Source organism: Tupaia chinensis, unplaced genomic scaffold (assembly GCF_000334495.1).
Source record: "Tupaia chinensis unplaced genomic scaffold, TupChi_1.0 Scaffold149666_1, whole genome shotgun sequence".
NCBI lineage: Eukaryota > Metazoa > Chordata > Mammalia > Scandentia > Tupaiidae > Tupaia > Tupaia belangeri.
In genome coordinates, this window is record NW_006209511.1 from 1,269,536 (window position 1) to 1,290,527 (window position 20,992).

The 20,992-nt window shown below is 37.7% G+C and overlaps 1 protein-coding gene across 4 annotated transcripts in view; it reads left to right on the forward strand.

Moving 5' to 3' along the window:
• The window catches only part of PDE1C (phosphodiesterase 1C), a 385,889-nt gene that overhangs the window by 337,850 nt on the left and 27,047 nt on the right, over positions 1–20,992 (forward strand). For 3 of the 4 annotated variants that reach the window (XM_006171492.2, XM_006171494.1, XM_006171493.3), the window contains exon 17: positions 20,605–20,673. In XM_006171492.2, coding sequence (XP_006171554.1) covers positions 20,605–20,673 — 69 coding nt within the window. Of the gene's footprint in view, positions 1–2,463; positions 2,668–20,604; positions 20,674–20,992 lie in introns of those variants that run through there. The other variant, XM_006171496.1, reaches the window with a different exon arrangement.

The window sequence follows — 20,992 nt, forward strand, 5'->3', positions numbered from 1 at the left end:
GATGGCCACGCTGCAATCCCTTCTCCTCCATTCTCCTCTCGGGATCTTGGGCACGCACGCACACGTGCCCGGCGTGAGTTTTAAGCCACCGGGTCCAGGACGCGAACCGCAGTCGACTACGTGGGAGTCCAGCGACATAGCCATTACGCTAACTGCTGGTTCCCCTCTTTTTTCTTTAATACTGATCTTCAGGATTAAAAAGAGAGCTACTTTAGTGATTATAAAGTAATATTTATATGTTTTTCTCTCTAAAACATTGTATTTGTCAACATCTATGCAAGGAATTGGAGAAGCACAAGTAATAATGTATTTGTCAAAAGCAACCCTATTAATGTTATTAAAAAATTCTTTAAAATAACAGCTGTGTTTGAAATAATATGTACCAAAGCCAAGATCTAGAGCTGTCTCCATTGTTAATGCCATTTCTTGTCTAGACTCCCCCATGATAAAGCTTTAGAGATACAATATTAAGCAAAAATTAAGCTTCCTTCATTCTATTTATTCCTGGAAGGGCAGCTTGATCTCAAATGAGGACATCTGTAGTTCCTAAGTATGAGCCCTCTGTAACACTTGCCAGTTTTATGTATACCCTGGAGCCATAATAAAAACATGAGAAAATATTTTCTTTCTTTTCAAATCTTTTATTTATTTCCTGAACTAATAAAATCGAGAAAAATATAAAAAGCAATCATAATGCTTTAGACCTAAAATCCAAGCCTCCTTTACTTGTTCTAAGGGACTACCTTTCTCTTTATAGACCTTGTCTTCTTGGCATTGCTGATACAAAGAGAGCTCAGAAAGAAAATTATTGCATGCAGAAAGGATTCTAGCCTCTACTCTTACCTGCATCTCTGAATGAGGGCTGTTAATTTATCACCAGAAGAATTAGGAGTTGCTGTTGACTTTTACTTACCTAGGAAGACTTTTACTTAGCTAAGTAAAAGTCTTTTGCTGGACCCTGGGGGCACTTAGACAGTTGGTGTGTTAATCACTTCCTTAGGTGATAATTTACTAGGTTCTTAAGAGACTAATAACAGTAAGATACTTTGGGCAGTGAGAAACAGAATCATTACTCACATGTTTTATGTTTGGAAAGAAAGAACATGCTACATAAAGGAAGAGAGGACATGTATCAAAGACAAAGAAGAAAAGTTGAACATTATCATCATACTTGGTGGTGGCATAGATGCCATGGAACAAAAGGAAAGACAAATGGGACCAGCAAGTGGCATCGTGATAAGGTGCTAGACCCCCACATGGTTGACCACTGTTGGAGTCTCTGATCTGGCAACTTGAAAATCACATCAGGCACATGTGCATGTGTGCTCAAAATCCCAGGAGAAGAGAGAAGAATGGTTTGCAGTGTGACTATACCCCAGGGGATGATTTCTCACTTTTTCTCTTACTGTTTCTCTCTGGTGAGCACATGGACCCTAAGACAAAAACCTTAAAAAAAAAAAAAAAAAAGGGAAAGACAAAGAAGGAGAGCAAGGATTCGATTTAAGAACTACCGTCTTCTGCACTGTCCTTATATTGTGTGTTTGGATCAAATGGTTAAATGTTGGCATAGGCTAGGTTCTAAGAAGTTACGTTCCCACATCTGCCTACCTTCTTATCCATATCTATTTATCTGTCTATTTATTCTGGGATAATAGATGATCAGAATGTTTAGTAGGGCTCTAGTATTGATGTTATATGCAGTAAAATTTATTTGAATAATTCAATTATAATCATATCTGATATTATTTGGGGCAAGGACAAAGCATGCACATACTGAAAATAGTCATTTAAGATAGCTGTCATGCTTTTATGATTTAGGATAGTGAAATCTATGTTGGATGAAGCCTAATAGTTATCTCTAAAAAATGTTTATCATTAATATTATCTTATTACCGGGACCAGCAGTTAGCGTAATGGCTATGTCGCTGGACTCCCACGTAGTCGACCGCAGTTTGAGTCCCGGACCGGTGGCTTAAACTCACGCCGGGCACGTGTGCGTGCCCAGGATCCCAAGAGGAGAATGGAGGAGAAGGGATTGGGGCGTGGCCATCCCCCCTGGGGGTGATTTCTTGCTTTCTATCTCTCTGTCTCTCTCTGTCTTTCTGGTGAGCGCACGCGCCCTATAGCGAAAACCTCTAAAAAAAAAAAATTGCTTATTACAAAAAAAAAAAAATCAGGCCAACTGTGGTGACAAAGCACTAATGCAATGCGATGCAATGCGTAGGCTACATGAGATGACCCCTGGGTTTCTGTCCTGGGGTCTCCCTGTACCCACCAGCTATGTACATGTATACCTGTGAAAAAAACAAGACTTATTCATGTGCCCAGGAGAAATCCTACTTGAAATTTTAAATTGCATTTGGTTTTGCTATGTTTATTTTCTACATTTGTGTTTTTTTTTTTTTATTTAGCTCTTTATAATTCTTTCTGTTGATTACTGTTATCATCTTGTTGTTTTTATAGGAAGTTGACTCCAGAGGCAGGAGTTATGGTACACTTCCTGGGACTTGAAAATCTGGTTTTGAATCCTATCTTTATACCCAGCCAAGTCAACATACTTTAAAGTCAGCATACTTCTTTATGTTTAGATGATAGTTGAATCAAGCTATTAAAAAAATCAAACCCAAGTAAAATGAAAAATATGTTTATAATGTTTTTTAGGTCCAACGCCAGGTTATTATAAGGTTCATCTCATTGATGTTTCATTTATTATCAAGGAATAAACATTAAGACTGATAAACACATTTTTTAGAGTCAAGTCATGTCCACTTGAACTTTAAACCTCTTCTTAAAACAATTTGTAGCATTTCCACTTACTTGTAGAAGAAGCATGATAAAGGTGGAATAAGCAAGGCTATGTTTTCAATTTACCTCCCTTTTTTCTAACTGAAGCTGCTAAGACATTCTTTTTTATCCATTTCCTTGGTTGGAGTAAATACATGTCTTTGAATTTATACACCCTGCATTACATTTAGGATTCAAAGCCACCACAGCTGTCCTTTGTGGGATGTAAGAAGTTTTAGGTCAAGGAGTAGGTGAGGGGATGGCACTTTAAGTATTTTCTAGACTTATCATAGGATGGAACAAAATAGTTTCTAATTCAGTTTATTAGTCACTCTTAAAATGTGAGTGGATTTAACTGCTTTTTACAGCCTTCAAAAAGCCAATGTAGATTTAGAATAATGGAATTCAAAGTTGCAGATACAAAAATAGTCACGAATGTCAGTTAAATACAGATGCTGATGGCTTCCTACACTTTGTATTTAGGGTCTTCATTTTCATATACTTTGTAGTCTTGCTAATGCTTACCTATTTTAGTTTTAATTGAAAACAAATATCCAAAACCAAATACAAGAAAGAGAATATGGAATATGAAGTGAGAGAATGAGGCCTAATTTATAACTCATGTCAAAGTACCTAGATAGCAGGCACTTCTTTGAAAGATCAGTCCCATGAAAAGTCATTCATAATGGAGCTCCTTTGTGAGGCATATAAAATGGCTGATGTATCATAACTTGCTATTGAATAAAATTAAAATAAATGTATTTATGATTTTCTTTTAAATTTGGGGGTTTTGGTATGGAAGAGTTAGAAAAAGATACAGAAAACCTTCTTACTCATAACTGCACCTCTTTCTGTCCCATCTCTCTAATGCTTTCTCAATAAACTTCCTTTTAACTAAAAAATAATTATTGGTTGAGCATGTGCTATGTGCTTTGCCTTGCACTACATATAAGAAGTGTTAATCAGGTAAAAGAAACATTTGAAATCTGCAGTCTGAGGCGGACCATCATCCTGCAGATAGCTTAGAGTAAGGGCCCTAAAAGATTTATATACAGAAGTTAATTTAAGAGATTTGGAAAGATCAGAGATGATCATTTAGGGCATAAACGCACACGCTTCCTTCATTTACTACTTCCCTCAATCACTTGACCAACTCCTTTCCACCACCCCTTGAGGAGGGAATGGCCATGATCCATAGCTGAAGAGCATACTCTACTACTTACCCCTAAACAATTATTATAAAGGGAGGACAGTCTCTCAGTGGCCTTTCTTTCCATTAAATGCCTAGATGGATCTTTTCCATCTCTGGGACTCAGCAGTGTGGACAGCAGGCCACTGCCAATTCAAGCTGCCTAGAATAGTATAATGGGAGGTTCCTTGTTAGCTAACTGAGGCTCACTGGTTTTAATCTTGTCAGCCATCCCCATCTCTCTGTCCCTAGCTTCCTTCTAACACATGGGTCTGTCATTAAAATTTAAACCTAGTTTTATGTCATTATAAAAATATTGGGTTTACAGGACCAGCAGTTAGTGTAATGGCTATGTCTCTGGACTCCCACGTAGTCGCCCACGGTTCAAGTCCCAGACCTGGTGGCTTAAACTCACGCCAGGCACGTGTGCGTGCGTGCCCAAGATCCAGAGAGGAGAATGGAGGAGAAGGGATTGCGGCATGGCCATCCCCCCTGGAGGGTGATTTCTCACTTTCTGTCTCTCTGTCTCTCTCTGTCTGTCTGGCAAGCACATGTGTCCTATAGCAAAAAAAAAAAAAAAATTAGGTTTTACATTTGAGATCCTGGTAGTATCTCTGAAGGTGGTTGATACTATGATGGTCATCTAAAGGGAGTCTCATTACACATGGCCTTGAGTCGATAATGGCAGGGCCACAGTACTGAGAAGGGAGTCCTGTCATGAAACTCCTATATGGACCAAACTACACAGATTACCAAATCAATAGAAAAATTTTATTCCTTGATTTCAGCTTTTGTTTTATCTTCTCTTTCCTGCAAGTTTATTGGTAGTAGCATCAGATTAAAGCCCTTTAACAGAAACTTTTCTCTGTTATTTCTTCTCCCAAATGGGTGAAGGTGCTAATGGAGGGTAAACATAGCAAAACATTGAGGCTAGAATAAAGAGAGAACAGCAGGAAATCTGGATCAATGGCCCCTGGAAAATTGGGAATTGACTATAATTACAATAGATCAGAAGGGGCTCTCCTATCTCCCAACTAATTTTCTGTCTAATTTTAGCTAAGCCTTATTTAGGAGAGTATTTTAGTCTTTAAAGTTGAAAAAGAAACTTTCCTTGTCCTGTTATGATTCTTGGCTTCTCTGTGCATAATGATGTTACCAGTGGTCTAAACAAGTGGACCCTTTGAAGCGTTACCCATGAAGGAGCACTTTCTAACTGTTCGGCATGATGGTAGCAGATCATGCAATGTAGATTGGAAGCAATAATACAGTAGGCTTTGTTGTTATTTCTGTTCTTTTCAATTCTGTCCAAGACTATGGATGTTATATGGGTAGAATAAGCCAGGTGGAAATATGTCCATTAGTGTAGTCCTGTTTTCATTTTTGCCACCTTCTTCTGCCTCCTCACTCAGTTCAGTGGAGAATTCAAGTGATTTATTCACATCTTGCTTTAATGTCTTTGAAAAGTTTCTTTGGGTGGGGCAAGAATTCTGAAAGAGAGAAACATTGCTTTGGGTTTGAAAATGGTTAGGATTAGATGAACCTGATTTATTACAATCCCACTGACCCTTGAGATTGATTAACCAGATCTGGCAACCACTGCTATCTTGATTTTAAAATAAAGTGACTTAATATTCATATTGCAGAAACCAAATGTCTGATAATCTGGTTTAAAGAAACTGTTGAAATTTCAAAAAACCAATGTTTCAAGTTCTTCACTGAGATTTTCATCTTATAAATAGAATGAATCATGTTAAAAAGGAGATAGCCATGACTTGTATAGAAGTGTTGTTCAATTTATCCTCCCACCTTTTTTAGTCCCATGGATTTTCTTATCCTCAGACCTGGTGGGTGGAGGTGGGGGGAAAGGAAGCATTGACTCTTTTCTTTTTCTTTTTCTTTTTTTCAGATTCAGAAGAGTAAAAAAAAAAGAGCTCATATACAATAAAAGAGGCTGCCAATGTCTTGCGTCATTTTAGCTGAGCTTCTTCATTATTCTTCTCCTTCCACAAAGACCCCTACGCGGGGAAAGTGTACAACTTTCAGAAACAGGTCCCCTGAGCTTGGCCTTCTCTCATGCCATCTCCTAGGGGCTGACTCTTTGGAGATTGTCTTGAGTTTTTAGAACTCTGGGGAATTATCCCATGAGCAAACACAACAACTTGAGATTTTTGCACAAACAGAAACAGAACATGAAGGGACTTCCTCAATATTCTTTGGTAATGACCTGGCTTTCAAGGCACCTGTCTGGCCTGATAAGAATGGACATCCTGGATATGATGGGAGAGGCCTGAAAAGCCACATACTCAGTAATTGCCATCTTATAATTGTCAATGCTGTTATTTTCAATGTTGTTACTTTTGCACTGGCTACTGATGGCAGACAGAACCATGCTGGACTTCATCACAGCTAAGATTCCAGTCTCTGGTTCTGTTCTGGAGTAAGGAACATTCATTTTCTCCAATTTTTTTTTCCATTTGTACCACATGGAATTGTTTGTTTTTTAAAAAGGAAATTATCCTATAGGAATCTCTATTTGATGTTTAATTTATTTTGTCTGTGCATACATTGATGTAAACCTGAACGTTTCAGCTGAGGACCATAGTGTTCAGGTGGGAACCCCATTGCTGGATAGCATCAATAATTAAGTGGTTATTGAAATTTTTGCCTCTTCTTTTGGATACCTGTGGTTTGACTTCATCACTCTTCTTTATATGTTCAATGAAGTGCTAAGGGAATTACTATCAGGCAGATATGTTGGATAATTCTTTACAATTTAGTGAGTCTCAAAAAATGCCAGATAGGAGCTGATTAATAGCAAGGGTCTAAAATAAGAAAAGTAGATATAGCATGGAAAGAGAATACAACACTCTAAAACCACTTAAAAGTGGGATCTAGTGGAGGGCAAGGAAAGTGTGCTTCTTGTGGTTCTAAATTATGTGATTTGGATTGACTCTTAAAATATGTCAGGGAGGTCACAAAAGAATTTTTCAATCCTCCCTAGAGTAAGTCATATTCATGTGGTAGCGATACAATTAAATTAGTCATAGGAAGACTGAAACTAGATGATAGGCTTATGTATATTCCCCATTACAGATTTAATTTCTACATCAAAAGACTTAAAAGTAGATGTTTCAAAATCCCCTATTATTAATGCAAAATAGTGATGTTTTTCTCAGGCAGACAGAAAGAGACTCTGGTCTACATGGCCATTTGTCTCACTGACACAGTCCCCAGGAGAAAGTTCTGAAGAACATCATTGAATGGAATACACAGTAGCACGCTCGTATTTGAGCAGGTTTCTTTGTCAGCCTTACATTTTCACCTCATAGTACACCTATTTTGCTGCCATTCTTCCCGCTTTCCTAACAGTGAGCACAGTAAATAATGTAGCCAAAAATTCAAATGATTTCAGGGAACCAGTGGGCTAAGTAAATAAGTAAATCAGTCCATATAATATCACAATTATTATGGTAAATAGCAATTCAAGATCAGTGAGATAGTAAGGAAGAATAGGGACTGTGAGGAATAGGAGAAGGTGGATACTGTCAAAAAGGGCAGTCAACATTTAGCTAAGGTTTTGTGCTATGAAGAAATGGGGGTCTTATATATCTAGGGTTTTATATAAATCCTGTTCAAATTTTTACATATTGCTAACTTAAGTTAGAAACTTATAAACACTATGTTGATTGAACAAAACAACTCTATGAGCTGCATTTAATCCATGAGACATCAGTTTGCAATCTGTGTTCTTAGAAGTGATATGGAATTAAATACAACCAAGTATATGTCAATCCTTGACCTTGAACTTGGACCTCATTTCTATTCTGTATTTTTGTACATGGAGCTTTTCGGCCAGTCAAAATACAAAGTCTATATCTTCAATTTTATAATGTAGCAAGCCACACTAAATAATATTTGGAAAAGAAACAGGAATATAGCCATCTTCATCACCAATAAAGATGGAAATGTTTTTCATTTCCTTTAAATCATTAATCTACTGAAAAAGAATGGACAGACAGTTCTGTTCAGTATAGAACTTTACTTAAACTCTGAGTGAAGAAACACAAAAGCTCCTTGTAATTCACTGATAGTTATAAATTTTTAAAGAGTATTTGGGGGAATCAGCAGATGGTGTAATGGTTACATTGCTTGACTTCCATGTAGTCAACAATGGTTTGAGTCCCTGACTTGGTGACTTAAAACTCACACCAGGCATGTGTGTGTGCGTGCCCAAAATCCCAAGAGGAGAATGGAGAAGAAGGGATTGCTGTGTGGCCAGCTACCCCCCCCCCAAGGGGTGATTTCTCATTTTCTGTCTCTCTCTGTCTCTCCAGTGAGTGCACACACCCTATATCCAAAATCTCTTTTTTAAAAAAAAAGCATTTTTAAGGAACATTAAAAAAAATTCAAAATTATTTAATAAAACTACAAAGCAATGTATTATTGTGCTATGAATTGATATTAGAGCTTAAGAAATACTAAAATAATTATTCCAGGTCAATATTGACTACAAGAACAATATTTCCCAAGATTCAGTTCACTATCTGTGGACTTTTAATTCCCTTGAAGTGGTTTCCTCTGAGCTGAGTAGCAATATGAGACAGATATCACTCCATTGTACCCATTGTGGCATTCTACTCTGCTTTACGTACTGAAAACAAGTGAATACATGTGGATTAAGAATTGTCCTATATGTAGATCAGCAGGTGGCATGGAGGTTAAGGGGTTGGACTCTCATATAGTCAACCACAGTTTGAGTCCCAGACCCAGTGACTTGAAAATCACACTAGGCAGGTGTGCGTGAGTGCCCAAACCCAAGAGGAGAATGGACGTGAAAGGATTGTGGCATGGCTGTCCCACCGGAGTATGATTTTTCACTTTCCCTCTATTCCTTTCCAGGGAGCACAGGTGGCCTATGGCTAAAAAAAACTTTTAAAAAATGTATTAAGAAAAATAATTGTCCAGTATGAGGGGACAACAATAGGGACACTCCCATCACTGACATAACCATGTGTTCTCTATATCCCTGAGTGAAAAGGACAAGTGGAGTCAGCCTTTTAATTTGAGTCCCCATGTCATCAAGTAGGTCTTCATCTAAGCTACGGTATGGTCCAGTGGTACAAAGACCTATCCTTATGGAGATCTACGTTCCATTTTTTATTTATGCCAGCCTTTCTTAGATTATGAGCCTTACTAACTCACGGCAGTAGATAAGAGACTCATTTCTAACTCACTAAATTTAAATGGACTTCTTACCACTGTTCATTTCATTCTTTGCACTTTTAGAAAACTACCAGACACATCTGACAGGATCCCATTATGGATCTGATATACTTGAACAATAAAATAATGTCTAAACATATGAAAGCCAAAGCATAATCTAATGCTAAAATTCATTTTATTTGCAGAATTTAAGCCACTGTATTTTTTTTATCCTGTACCCATGCCTTTAGTAAATGTAAAAGTGAAAAGTAAAGATAGGATGTGAGAGCAGATAAAAAACAAAACAGAAGGCCACGTATACACATTTTGGGAATCAGGATACTAGTCCTCTGCTATCTCTTCTTGCATGGATCTCTTTTCTTTTAACTGATAATGAAATATAGCTTCTTCTAGTATTTCTTAATTAGAAATGATGGAAACTACTTGGTAACATTTCCTTGTAGTATGAGCAGAGTTACACTCTGAGCAGTGATTTAGATGACAGAAATGGCTTAACACCACTATGACATATAGGAGAAACAGAAGAAAAAGCACATTTTTATTTTATTTAGTTAGTTAGTTATTTTTTGTAACAAGGTAAAGAAGATTCTGAGATGAAAGCCCGTGTATGTAGTATTTTATCCCAGATAAGGGGGATTTGGAGAATTCAGGCAGCAATTTTTTCCACAGTTGAAAACTTTGTTCTTCCATTTCTTTTCTCTCTCTCTTTTTTTTTTTTTTTTTTTTTTTTTTTGAGAGGTTTTTACTGTAAGGCACGTGCACTCACCAGACAGACAGAGACAGAAAGACAGAAAGCGAGAAAAAAAAACCCAGGGGGGATGGCCATGCCGCAATCCCTTCTCCTCCGTTCTCCTCTCGGGATCTTGGGCACGCACGCACACGCGCCCGGTCTGAGTTTTAAGCCACCTGGTCCAGGACACGAATTGAGGTCGACTACATGGGAGTCCAACGACATAGCCATTACGCTTACTGCTGGTCCCTGTTCTTCCATTTCTGAGTTAGCAATACGCTGCCAACAGTTGTAGCACTGGCCTACCATAGGACCTGACACAGAGTTAGCATTTAGAAAACCCATGCAGAATTGTCAAACTGAATTCTACTTTTTAACCTATGAAGGCAAACACAATTTACATTTATCTGAAAATGTGTTCAACCCATTCTGCATCTCCTGTATGCCAAGCACATAGCTTATGCTCACAAGGCTTATGTTAAAAGTATATACAGACAAACGTACTCTAGTCACACAAAAAGCTTAGTATAAGAGATGGGAAATGGCAGGTAATTTGGAAGAAATTAACAGAGCCAAGTTTATGAAAAAAAATAATTTTAATGGTCTTTTAAGAAAAAATTATACCACCAAACAAGATTTATCTCAGAGTGCTATATCAAAAGAGATGTTGATATCAATCTGTAGAAAACACTAATGAGTTTACATAGAATTTAAACTTAAACTGAAACTTTTAAAATTCAAAATGAAGTCTCTTAGAGCAAATAGGAAATTCTAAATGTACAGCATGAGGAATTATTGCACAGCTCTGCTTCACCAATATTATGGTTGGTGTAGCAATGAACTATAACAAAATTGGATTTTAAAGAACATAATGTTGCAATAATAACATTGGATCTTACTTGTGAATAAGTAGAAAGGACTCCTTGTAATTCATCAACAGTGGTGGGATTAAAGGCTTCGTTATCACTTAGAAAATGAATTTAATGAAAAAAGTATGATGAATAATTACAGTATTTCTTTGAAGTATTTCTGTGGGAACTACACATTACCTGCAAAGCCAGATTTTACTTTCTAAGTTTTCTTTCATCAAAGATACTGAAGGGTACAGAGGTGACACTAGAATTAGAATGGTTCTAGAAACAACCAAATTAGTGACTAGTGAACATGGATCCAAGGAGATTGGAAAATAGTCCTCTGAAGGCCCTTATGGGGTTTTTTTGTAAAATACGGGGTGCACCTCCAGGAAAGTTTGTAATAAACTAGAATTACTTCATCAAAAGAACTATTATTTTTTATGAAGGTTACATTTAAACATTATTATTCCTGATTATTTTCTTAAATTATCACCCAGATTCCACTGATGTTTCTTTACAATACTGGCCAACACAAAACATTTGAGTTGAATTCATATTTATTCTGGCTTCTATTCCCAAATGGAAGAAGATTAACTCTGGCAACAGATGCCAGAGTTAAATGAACTTGCACTTAGCCTACATTGCCATCTGCTAAAAAACCAAGAAAAGAAGCAAGTGATGTGTGGCCCTTTTAGTTCACTCAGGGTACACTTATTCAGTCTCTCCTGGGGAAAACTGGCCACTTCTGGGGGTAAATACTAGTTATGGCCTTGAGAGTCAGTGCCATCAGAAGGCCTGTTCTCTCAGGTCAGCTTTAGCCATGATTCCTGAACCTAATTTGTATATTCTTCATGGGAACTGACTTTGAACCCAAAGAAGCATCTCTCAATTTATGAAATAGGGTAACCCATTTCAATGAAGCCTATTAAACCCAATGGTATGGAATGGCTTTTAAATAGATTGCCCTGGATGTGCATCGTTGTATAGTCTCTATCATCTGTCACAATCTATCTTGGGGTAAGGATTTGTGTACTACTCTCCTTATCTTTGAATGGGTACTCTATGAAATGGTACAGAAATATAGTCACATCAATATATATATATAGATCTACAGTAAAAACCTACAGCCATAGATATTGTCCAGTAACTGTTTGTAGAGATAGAAATGTAGAGTGTATGTTTTCCTTTTTTCTTGCTTCAATGATATTTTTATACAATTTTATATGCTATAAAAATTTTTAAATATATTTGCTATTTTCATTTGTAGAGCTAAGTTAGGTTTTTATCAGCTCTTATGCCCACTGTATAACCAGATTCTTCTGTCCTATCTAATTTAAGTGTTCTCTCCCTTTTTCATATCAATTCCTTTACCTTTTCCTCCTCCTTCCATTTTTCTACCTTCCACAGATTCCTTCTTTCGCCTCTGCCCAGATAAGCCATTCTTCTTGCAGTATCATTTCAGCACATAGAAAAATAAAATAGTGGGGAAAACAAAAGAACTTCATTCCAGTGTAATCCATATGAGGAAGCAATATGTGCCAAAGGTAGAGTGGGGGTATGTGGAGAGGATGGAGTCGAATGGGGAGAAGATTCAGGAAAAGGAAATTCTTATGGGAGGGCAGTTACTCAAGGCAAACTGAGTCACTTTGAAGCTGACATAATATTATCTTCCCTTAGCATATAGCACAATTTTTGCTGGCACAGGCTTTTCTCTTTGGGATGCCCTGCTCTCACAGTTGGTCTATAGATTCCCTCCTAGTGAAAGGAGACACTGGCCATATGTGATTGGAAAACTCAGCCTTAGATTTTGCTATGCATCTGGATTTGTGGCAAATGTCTGAACTTATTTCAAAAAACAGTTAGCAAGACTAAAAAGAGGCAGACAAGCAGAACCAAAATCCCATACCTCAACCCCAATCAACATCTATGTCTTTCGAAGGAATAAGGAAGGGTTCTCTGGATATGTTCTGAGAATGGCTTTCTACAAGAGAAGATGGTGGAATGAGTTTACCTTTGTCTTATACTGGTGACACAATGTACTTCCATGACATGAAATATGCTTCTGGCAGATACAAATTCAGGTTGCAGTTTATATTTGTACATCATAGGGCTGAAGAATTAACATTTTAATGCAGAGTGTTCTGTTCCCTCTGATGCTGCTTTGTACTAAAACAACCTTTCATATGCCATAGCATTGTATCTCCAAATACAAAATTAAATCATAAGAATAATGTCAAACAGGGTATATGCTAAGCTGCTCTCGAAAATTTAAAAATGTGTTTATTGTAAATCTGTATTGCACAGATGAGCCTGATGGTCTTTCAATGTATGATTTTCCCCTACCATCTAGTAATGAAGTACGTGTATGTTCTGATTACCAAATAAAAACAATGAGTTAACCTCTTAATAGGAATTTGAAAAATGGAAAAGGCTGCTTTTTCTTTCTTTTAATGTTTTTGTTGTTGTCCATATTCTGTCTTAGATATGGGGCTGCCAGAACTCATTCAAACATCCATGTCTTTTGTATTCCTCCTGAGTCCACATAATACCCTGGTACCAAGTGACTTTGCCCATAGACTAGAAGAGAGGCACAGGGTATGACTGTATCATATTTTATATAATCTTTTTGGCTGTGAGGAATGAGCTATCAAAAGCTCCTCAGGAGCATAAGAAATCTCAGCATTCATGGTCAACCTACGTTAATTTCCATATGTTTAGTTTTCTTCAGGGTATGACGATATTACAATATTACAGTCCTGTGATGCTAGCATTCAAATTCCAGATTTTCATTCTCTTTCTCTTTAAGGGCCTGTATTTAGCTATGTTTTCCTGCTCTCCAGTCATGAACATGAGTCTGCCTAGAGAATAGTCATTATGCCGGTTTGTGTGGATACAAGTGGTCTACAAATATATAACACCTGGTAGGCCTCCCTCAAAAGCGCCACTAAAAGGGCATCCCTAACTGGTGATGACGCATCTTACACAAATGTCCTCAACTCCTGGCCTGCCTCCATATAGCATTCCTATGCAGTTACTTCACTGAACCCTTACCCAAACAAATGGGGCTATGGTGACCCTTTAAAGCATGCATTGAAACATATTTTTAAATTTTTTATCCTTTTTTTCTCCTTTGAACCAAAAACATAACTCATTTTTGGAAAAGATAGAGAAATAGAAGAAGAAACTTAAAATTATTTGTAATACCCCATCCAATGATTAATCACCATCAACATTTTACTATATTTTTATTGTGTTTTGCTATTTATTTTACTCAGTTCAATCCATATAGTATATTTAACTTTGCATTATGATTTGTTCACATAACACTGGATTTTAAGCATTTTTGTTTTTTAAAACTTCATTAATATAATTTCAATAGCAACATAATGTTTAATTTTGTGACTGTAGCAGAGCTTACTTAGCTACCTCTGCTTTTTGACAATTAAACATGTTTTTATTGTATTTTTTTTCAGTTGTAAATAACATAGCAGTAAAGCTGTTTTAACCTTTGTCATATTTCTGAATATCTAAATTGGACAAATTTCTAGCTGTACAATTACTGGGTCAAAGGTTGCAAACATTTTTGTGGCTTCTCACTTACATGCCCAATTCTGTAGCATATTCAAATACTTTAACAACATATTTAAATAGCTTATGGTTTTGCTTATTTGATTAGCTCCTGCTTGTGATGAACAGACATAATCAAGTCACTCAAATACAAACAGTATTGATGGTGGTTATATTTTATGGAAGAAGATATTATTAGACACTGGCATATAGGTCTAATTTATTATTTTTTTTGGAAGACAGCTCTCAAGGAGGTAAGAACGGGTTTAAAGCCTTCCAGACCCTTTCAGTAATTCAACAGCTTGAACCAGAATTTGACTTCTCTTGATGCTCTTTCTGCAAGGCTGTAAAGGGGCAAAAACAATGATTTCTTCTGAGGAATCTGGCAACAGCTTGTGGCCCTCTGCTGTAGCTCAAATGGAACACAAAGAAGATGCTGGCAGGCAAGTTTAGCAGTAACGATCAGAAATTGTAAGGATCATAAAGGCAAGCATTTGCAATATGCTGAAAGGAAGAGATGGAAAATGCAGTAGGTTGACAGAAAGTCTCCTGCCTCAGTCTTCTAGCATTCACCTCTGCCCTGTGGGATCTGGTTGTATTCTAACAACATTGCTGTTGCCGGACTGCTAATAATGATGATGATTGGTCTCAAGTGCTCTTAAATCACCCTTTCCACAGCAGGCTTGAGCTTGGCCATGCTTACTCCATTTTGGAAAAGGAAAATTATTTGTTTGCGTTTAAGTGGCAAATCACTGGGGTTTAGCATTAACCTCACGATGTCCTGAGTCATAGGTGTGTGTTCACCCTGAGGCGGGCAGCCTTGGTTGTCACTTCCATCACTGTCCTCCTCTCCAGACTTCTGATAGATTGGATTCATTGCCCTTTTGCTGAACCAACCAAGGACATTAATTTGAAATATCTGAAAGCTATTCATTTGTCAAAAGATACCTCAAGTCACACATGCTACAGTGATGACAGTTTTGCCCCAAGCTGACTGATTAGATTATTTACTTTTGAAATAGTCACCTGCTGTGGGTCAAGGACGGGATAATTTCTGACTTTTTTTTTTCACTTTTAAATGTAAGATTTTATTTCAAAAGCTGTGACAGAAGAATTTCTCATTGGAAGAGTGCTTGCGCATCAATGTTTATTGCGGCACTTTTCACGATTGCTACAGAATGAAAATTTCTGACTTTAAAGTACTTATTTCCCAAAGCCAATCTACTAGCTACTTCATACACACACCCTTTTCTTCCTCTTGTTTTAGTTAAAAATTTTAGTTTTATTTCTATTAACGTTTTTCATGAGTGAGAGAGAAAGAGATAACACCCCGCCACACACACACACACACACACACACACACACACACACACACCACCCCAGCAGTGTTTTGAAGTGGAGATCCACTCCCAGACATAGCCAGCCCTGGAGCAGGGTCACACGTGTGCCTAGTGTACTCAGGGAGGTCTCTGGACGTGAACTTGGAAACTTCTGTGTGTCTCAGCCTTGTAGTGCATCATGCTTCACTGCTGCGCCACCATCTGGTCATGACTCTTCCTGTTGAATATAAGCTAAATAAGAACAAACATTACCTTGCACATTATAGTTTATTAAGCACTTTCATATATGTATTCTTACTTGGTCCTCACAAGTCTGAAGTTGACTTTTTAAAATTTTTGTAAATGAAGAAAATAAAACCTAGCAATGTCAGCATTAATGTAGTTGCTAATTAATTTTACCCAATTCATATATATAATATTTAAGAATTCTAAAATCATATCAGTTAATGCATTGGTTTTCTTTAAAAAAATTTTAAGAAAGATAAAATCAGAGGCATTAAGTAGAGCTAGTACAGGTAGAACAAACCAGGGCACATGTTAGTACACAGATACATGCAAGTGAAATAGGAGTGAGCAGGGTTGACAGGTTTTACAAAGTGAAACTAGGATGACTTAGGTATTATTCCCATGTGTGGAACTTTGAGTAAAGAGATAGATAATTTGGTAGCTGCAAGTAAAACATGGTTCAGGAATACAATCTCAGCATTATGGGAGCCAACAGGACTCTGACTCAGAGCATCAAACCCACATTGGTCTGTGGTACTGCCCGAAGGCATGGAGAAATCAAAAACAGGTTTATTTTATGTATCCCTTTTTAATGACTCATGATTTTGAGAGGCATGGAATGGTTTCACCCCTTTCTGACACACTGGGCATTTCATCAAGCATACAGAGAAAAGAATAAGCATTTCTAGGACGGCTGTAGTTTCAGTTTTCCTCTGAGCCCGACGGTCCCTATCTTCCTCAGTTTCTGCAAAGATGATACCAGGGAGATGAAAAGCTGCCTTAAGAAAAAAAACATCAAGCTGCAGGCTTTTCGAAGATCACAGTAGGTTATTAAAGGAAAAAAAAAATGCACCCAGCATTCCTATGAAGCAATCATGAAATGTTTTAACATAATAACATTGGAACTTACAGTCCTCGAGTTCTTTTCAGTCCTTCAAGTGCTCGTATAAATAGTATTAAATTTGATCTCTTACCTTCATAAGAGCATCCATGGACGAAGGAAATTTCTACTACACAAAATTTCCCAAGCTTGCTCGCAGGTCAGAGTCATCTGAGGCACATGTGAAATACCCAGATCTCCAGGCCTACCCTCCAGATATGTTGGCTCCTTAGGCTTGACTGGGCCTGGAAATCTGTTTTTGTTTTGTTTGCTTTTCCCTTCTGTTGAAGTCATTGTTCCAGGCTTTCCTTATGGTTAGGCAAATTGGGGGACTGTACTTGAAGGAAACCCAGATAATTAGTTGGTCAAGAAACAGCAAGAGTCATGAGAAAAAGTTTCTCTAGGTTTGAACTTTGAAGGATCTTGGCTTAAAATTTCGCCTACCACCCTCCCTCTCAGCCTTCAATAACTTTGTACAGGTCCTTAAATTTCCTGTGTTTCCAAATCTAATAAAATGGGAATAATTTTATTGTCAGAGTATTAGTATCAGAAAAGATAATTAATGTACATTTCATTGTGCCTAGCTAATTTTGTACCAGAGGTTTCGAAATTGCCTGACATGTGTTGTCACTGTTACTAATATCAGATAGGCAAACTGTAAATCAAAATACTGAATAAAAAACCTAAAGCCTATCTCAATCCTGAAATTGTGGCTCTCAACTGACAGCATTTTTGCCCTAAGAGAACATTTGTCACTAGTTGGAGGACATTTTTGATTGTCATGACTAGGGAGGTACTGCTGCCATCTAATGGGTGAAGGTCAGAGATACTGCTAAATATTCTAGAGTGTACCAGACAGCCCCATCATGAGGAATTATATGGCTCAAATACTAGAGTACCACTGCTGAGAGACCCTTTTCCAAATGTTCTAGCAGAGAAGTTTAAAAGTCTTATGAAAGGAGGGGTGAACACATTGAATCATTGATCTCCCTACAGTGGAAGTGTATTCTGTGGGCACAGAGGCATTTCTATGGAGCAAGAATAGTTCTGGACAAAGAATGGTTCTGATCAAAGCATAGATTTGCATCCTCATAGTGCCATGGATCAGAGTCTACTTGTTACAAAATCAGAGTCCACCATTCCTTGTGTAGGTTACAATGTGAATGGCATCCACAAGAGTTAGCAATAAGATAGCTCTGGCTCTATCACTTTGGGCAAACCTTTAACCTTATTGTCTGAGACACCTCTTTAAATAGAAAATCATCAAGGCTCACCTGGTGAATTTTGTTAAAGTGTAAACTTCGGGTTCAGTACCCTGGAGTTTCTGCTTTGGGGTCCAGGATAGAACCCTGGAAGTCATATTTATGAAAATCACCAGAGGGGATTCTGAAGCACAGTTTCACCAACTTCAGTATCCAGGGCATCCATGAGACCTGGAAAATGGAGAAAGAATGTCCTGCCAGACAGCTGCTTTCACCTCATGGAAAATTAACTGTTCTTGTAAGTCTGAGGTATTTACATTAATTAGTTTTTTCTAGTTCTACTATTATTATTGACACTGATACTACTAGTGCCAATAACAGCAATAAGAAAAATAACATTAACTGTCAGAGTTGGTACCTTTTCTTTAAAATTCAAATGAAACAGTGTCCAACATATTCAAAATGGATTGCTCCACTTCTCACCAGAGATTCTGAAAGGGAAAGCTTACCACCAGCCCCACTCATCTCTAACACCAAGTCTCTGCTTCTCTTGCTGACCAGTCTATGGGTCATCTTATTACATTTTCTTTTTTATTTTTTAAGAATTATTTTTATTATTTTAACTTTATTTATTTAAATTTGACCAGAAAGGGACAGAGTGAGAGAGAGAAGGGAAGAGGAAAGTGAGAAAATAAGCCTCCAGGTCTGGGACTCAAACCATGGTCAGCCATGTGGGAGTCCAGTGCCCTTAACCACCATGCCACTGGCCAGTTCCAGCCATCTTCTTACCTTTACTGGTGACTGTATTGATAGTATTTTCTCAATTAGCATAACTTCAACTCACACTTGACCTCTGCATATAAAGTAGACTTTATTAAAACTTTGGGGAAGTCATTGGGACTCAGAAATAGCATTGACTCTTGTATAGCCAGTACATAACTTAAAATGTTTTGACTTAACTGAGTTTATTTTCAGATTTGCAATGGTGTGAATACAGTATGTATGTATTAGAAATTGTAGGGACCAGCAGTTAGCATAATGGCTATGTCGCTGGACTCCCATGTAGTTGACCGTGGTTCGCGTCCTGGACCCAGTGGCTTAAACTCACACCGGGCGCATGTGCGTGTGTGCCCAAGATCCCAAGAGGAGAATGGAGGAGAAGGGATTGCGGCATGGCCATCCCCCCTGGAGGGTGATTTCTTGCTTTCTGTCTCTCTGTCTCTCTCTGTCTGTCTGGCGAGCGCACGCACCCTATAGCAAAAAACCTCTTAAAAAAAAAAAAAAGAAATTGTACTTGGAATACCCATTACAACCATTCTGTTTTTCTCTTTTAGGACAGAATTCAGTAAAATCACATAAGATAACCAACATTGTATAAAATTAGGTTTTGTTGTTAGATGATTTTGCCCAAATGTTCTGAACATGCTTACAGTAGGTTGAATGAGCTAAATATTTGGTAGGTTAGGCGTATTTCATACATTTTAACTTAATATATTTTCAAATGACAATGGGTTAGAAGAACACAATGTCAATGGAAGTTGAGAGGCATCGTTATATCCTCTGCTTAAGAATTATCTTTGCATTTCTGCCAGCTTAGACTTCAGATTTTCTGCTGTGTTACTAGATTCTAGTTTCTAGATCACTTTTTCCCTCACCTGGATAGCAAAATGAATAAGTGAATAATACTTGTATTTATATATAAGATATATGTGTCTACATGTATATATTTATATATAAACACATGTTTTATACATACACATGTTATAAATATAAATGTTATTTTTCAGAACAATTCAACCCTTCCTTTGTCCCTTTGTTATGCTCTTTCTTTACTGATTTCACCCTGAGATCTGCCTTTTCATTTCCCCATAATCCATTAAACTATTTGTATGAACAAAGATAATCCCCCTTCTAATAGGGATTCCGTTGCCAGCTGCTGGGAAACTTGGAGACCCCACAAAGCTTGCCTTTGTGTAATTTCCGCAGCCCCTGAGAACTCTGACACACCTTGGTTCCTTTAATCCTCACCAGAACACTTTGATGTAATTGTTATTTCCCTCACTTTGCAGATGAAGGTCTGAGCCTCTGAGATATCCAGTTGTTTGAGGTCCCATAGCAAGTAAAGGCTATAAAGATAAAACAAAGACCAATCTCCTGATTCCTCAGTTCTAAATCCAGAATTTTCTCTTCCCCATCTAGTAGTTGTGTACCCTGGTGTTCATTAGATTCATCAGGTGGGGGTGGAGGCTTTAAAAATGCTGACGCCATGGCTCCACCATAGCACACTGCAAACAAATCTGGGAGGGTGCATGTTTAGAACACTTCCCTGGCGATTCTAAGGCACATCCCTGCTTTGTGGCATGTTGGCCTCCACTGTCAATCTACCAACCAGAGGAACTGAGCACTTTTACACAAAGGTAAAGACTATACTTTGGGCTTTTCTAGGTTTTGGAATGTGCACTGCTCCTACGATTTAATTCATCCTTCTTCTAAACATTGTCTTCAGACCCAAACTTTAGTATCATTTGATGACATTTAAATGAACATTTACCCAACCAACAAGACTGTCCACAATCCTACTTCTCCTTACCTGTTTTTTCCTCTTTACAGGCACAAAAAGGCGTTCTCATGGCTCACCAGCCCCAAGCACTAGCTCCACAAGTCGACTTACCTTACCAGGTGGGTACACAGCATTTTGTTATAATCTTAGAGACCACAGATAACAGAGAAGATTAGCTTTTCAGGATCTGAATATATCAGGTAACAAAGGGATAGATCTTACTGATTCTGTCTATTCTGTGCTATCAGAGAACTTTGTCTCTGTCGTCCATATTTGTGAGTTTCTTCCAGGAATGAACATTACATTTCCATAGTTGGTTTACAATGTCTCCCACTCACCAATGGGAAAGGACAGAATCTTGCTCTACTTCAGTTTTCATCTAGATATTCTATGGAAGTATCTGCCTTTGAAGCAGAGTATGCAAGAGGAAGAAAGAGT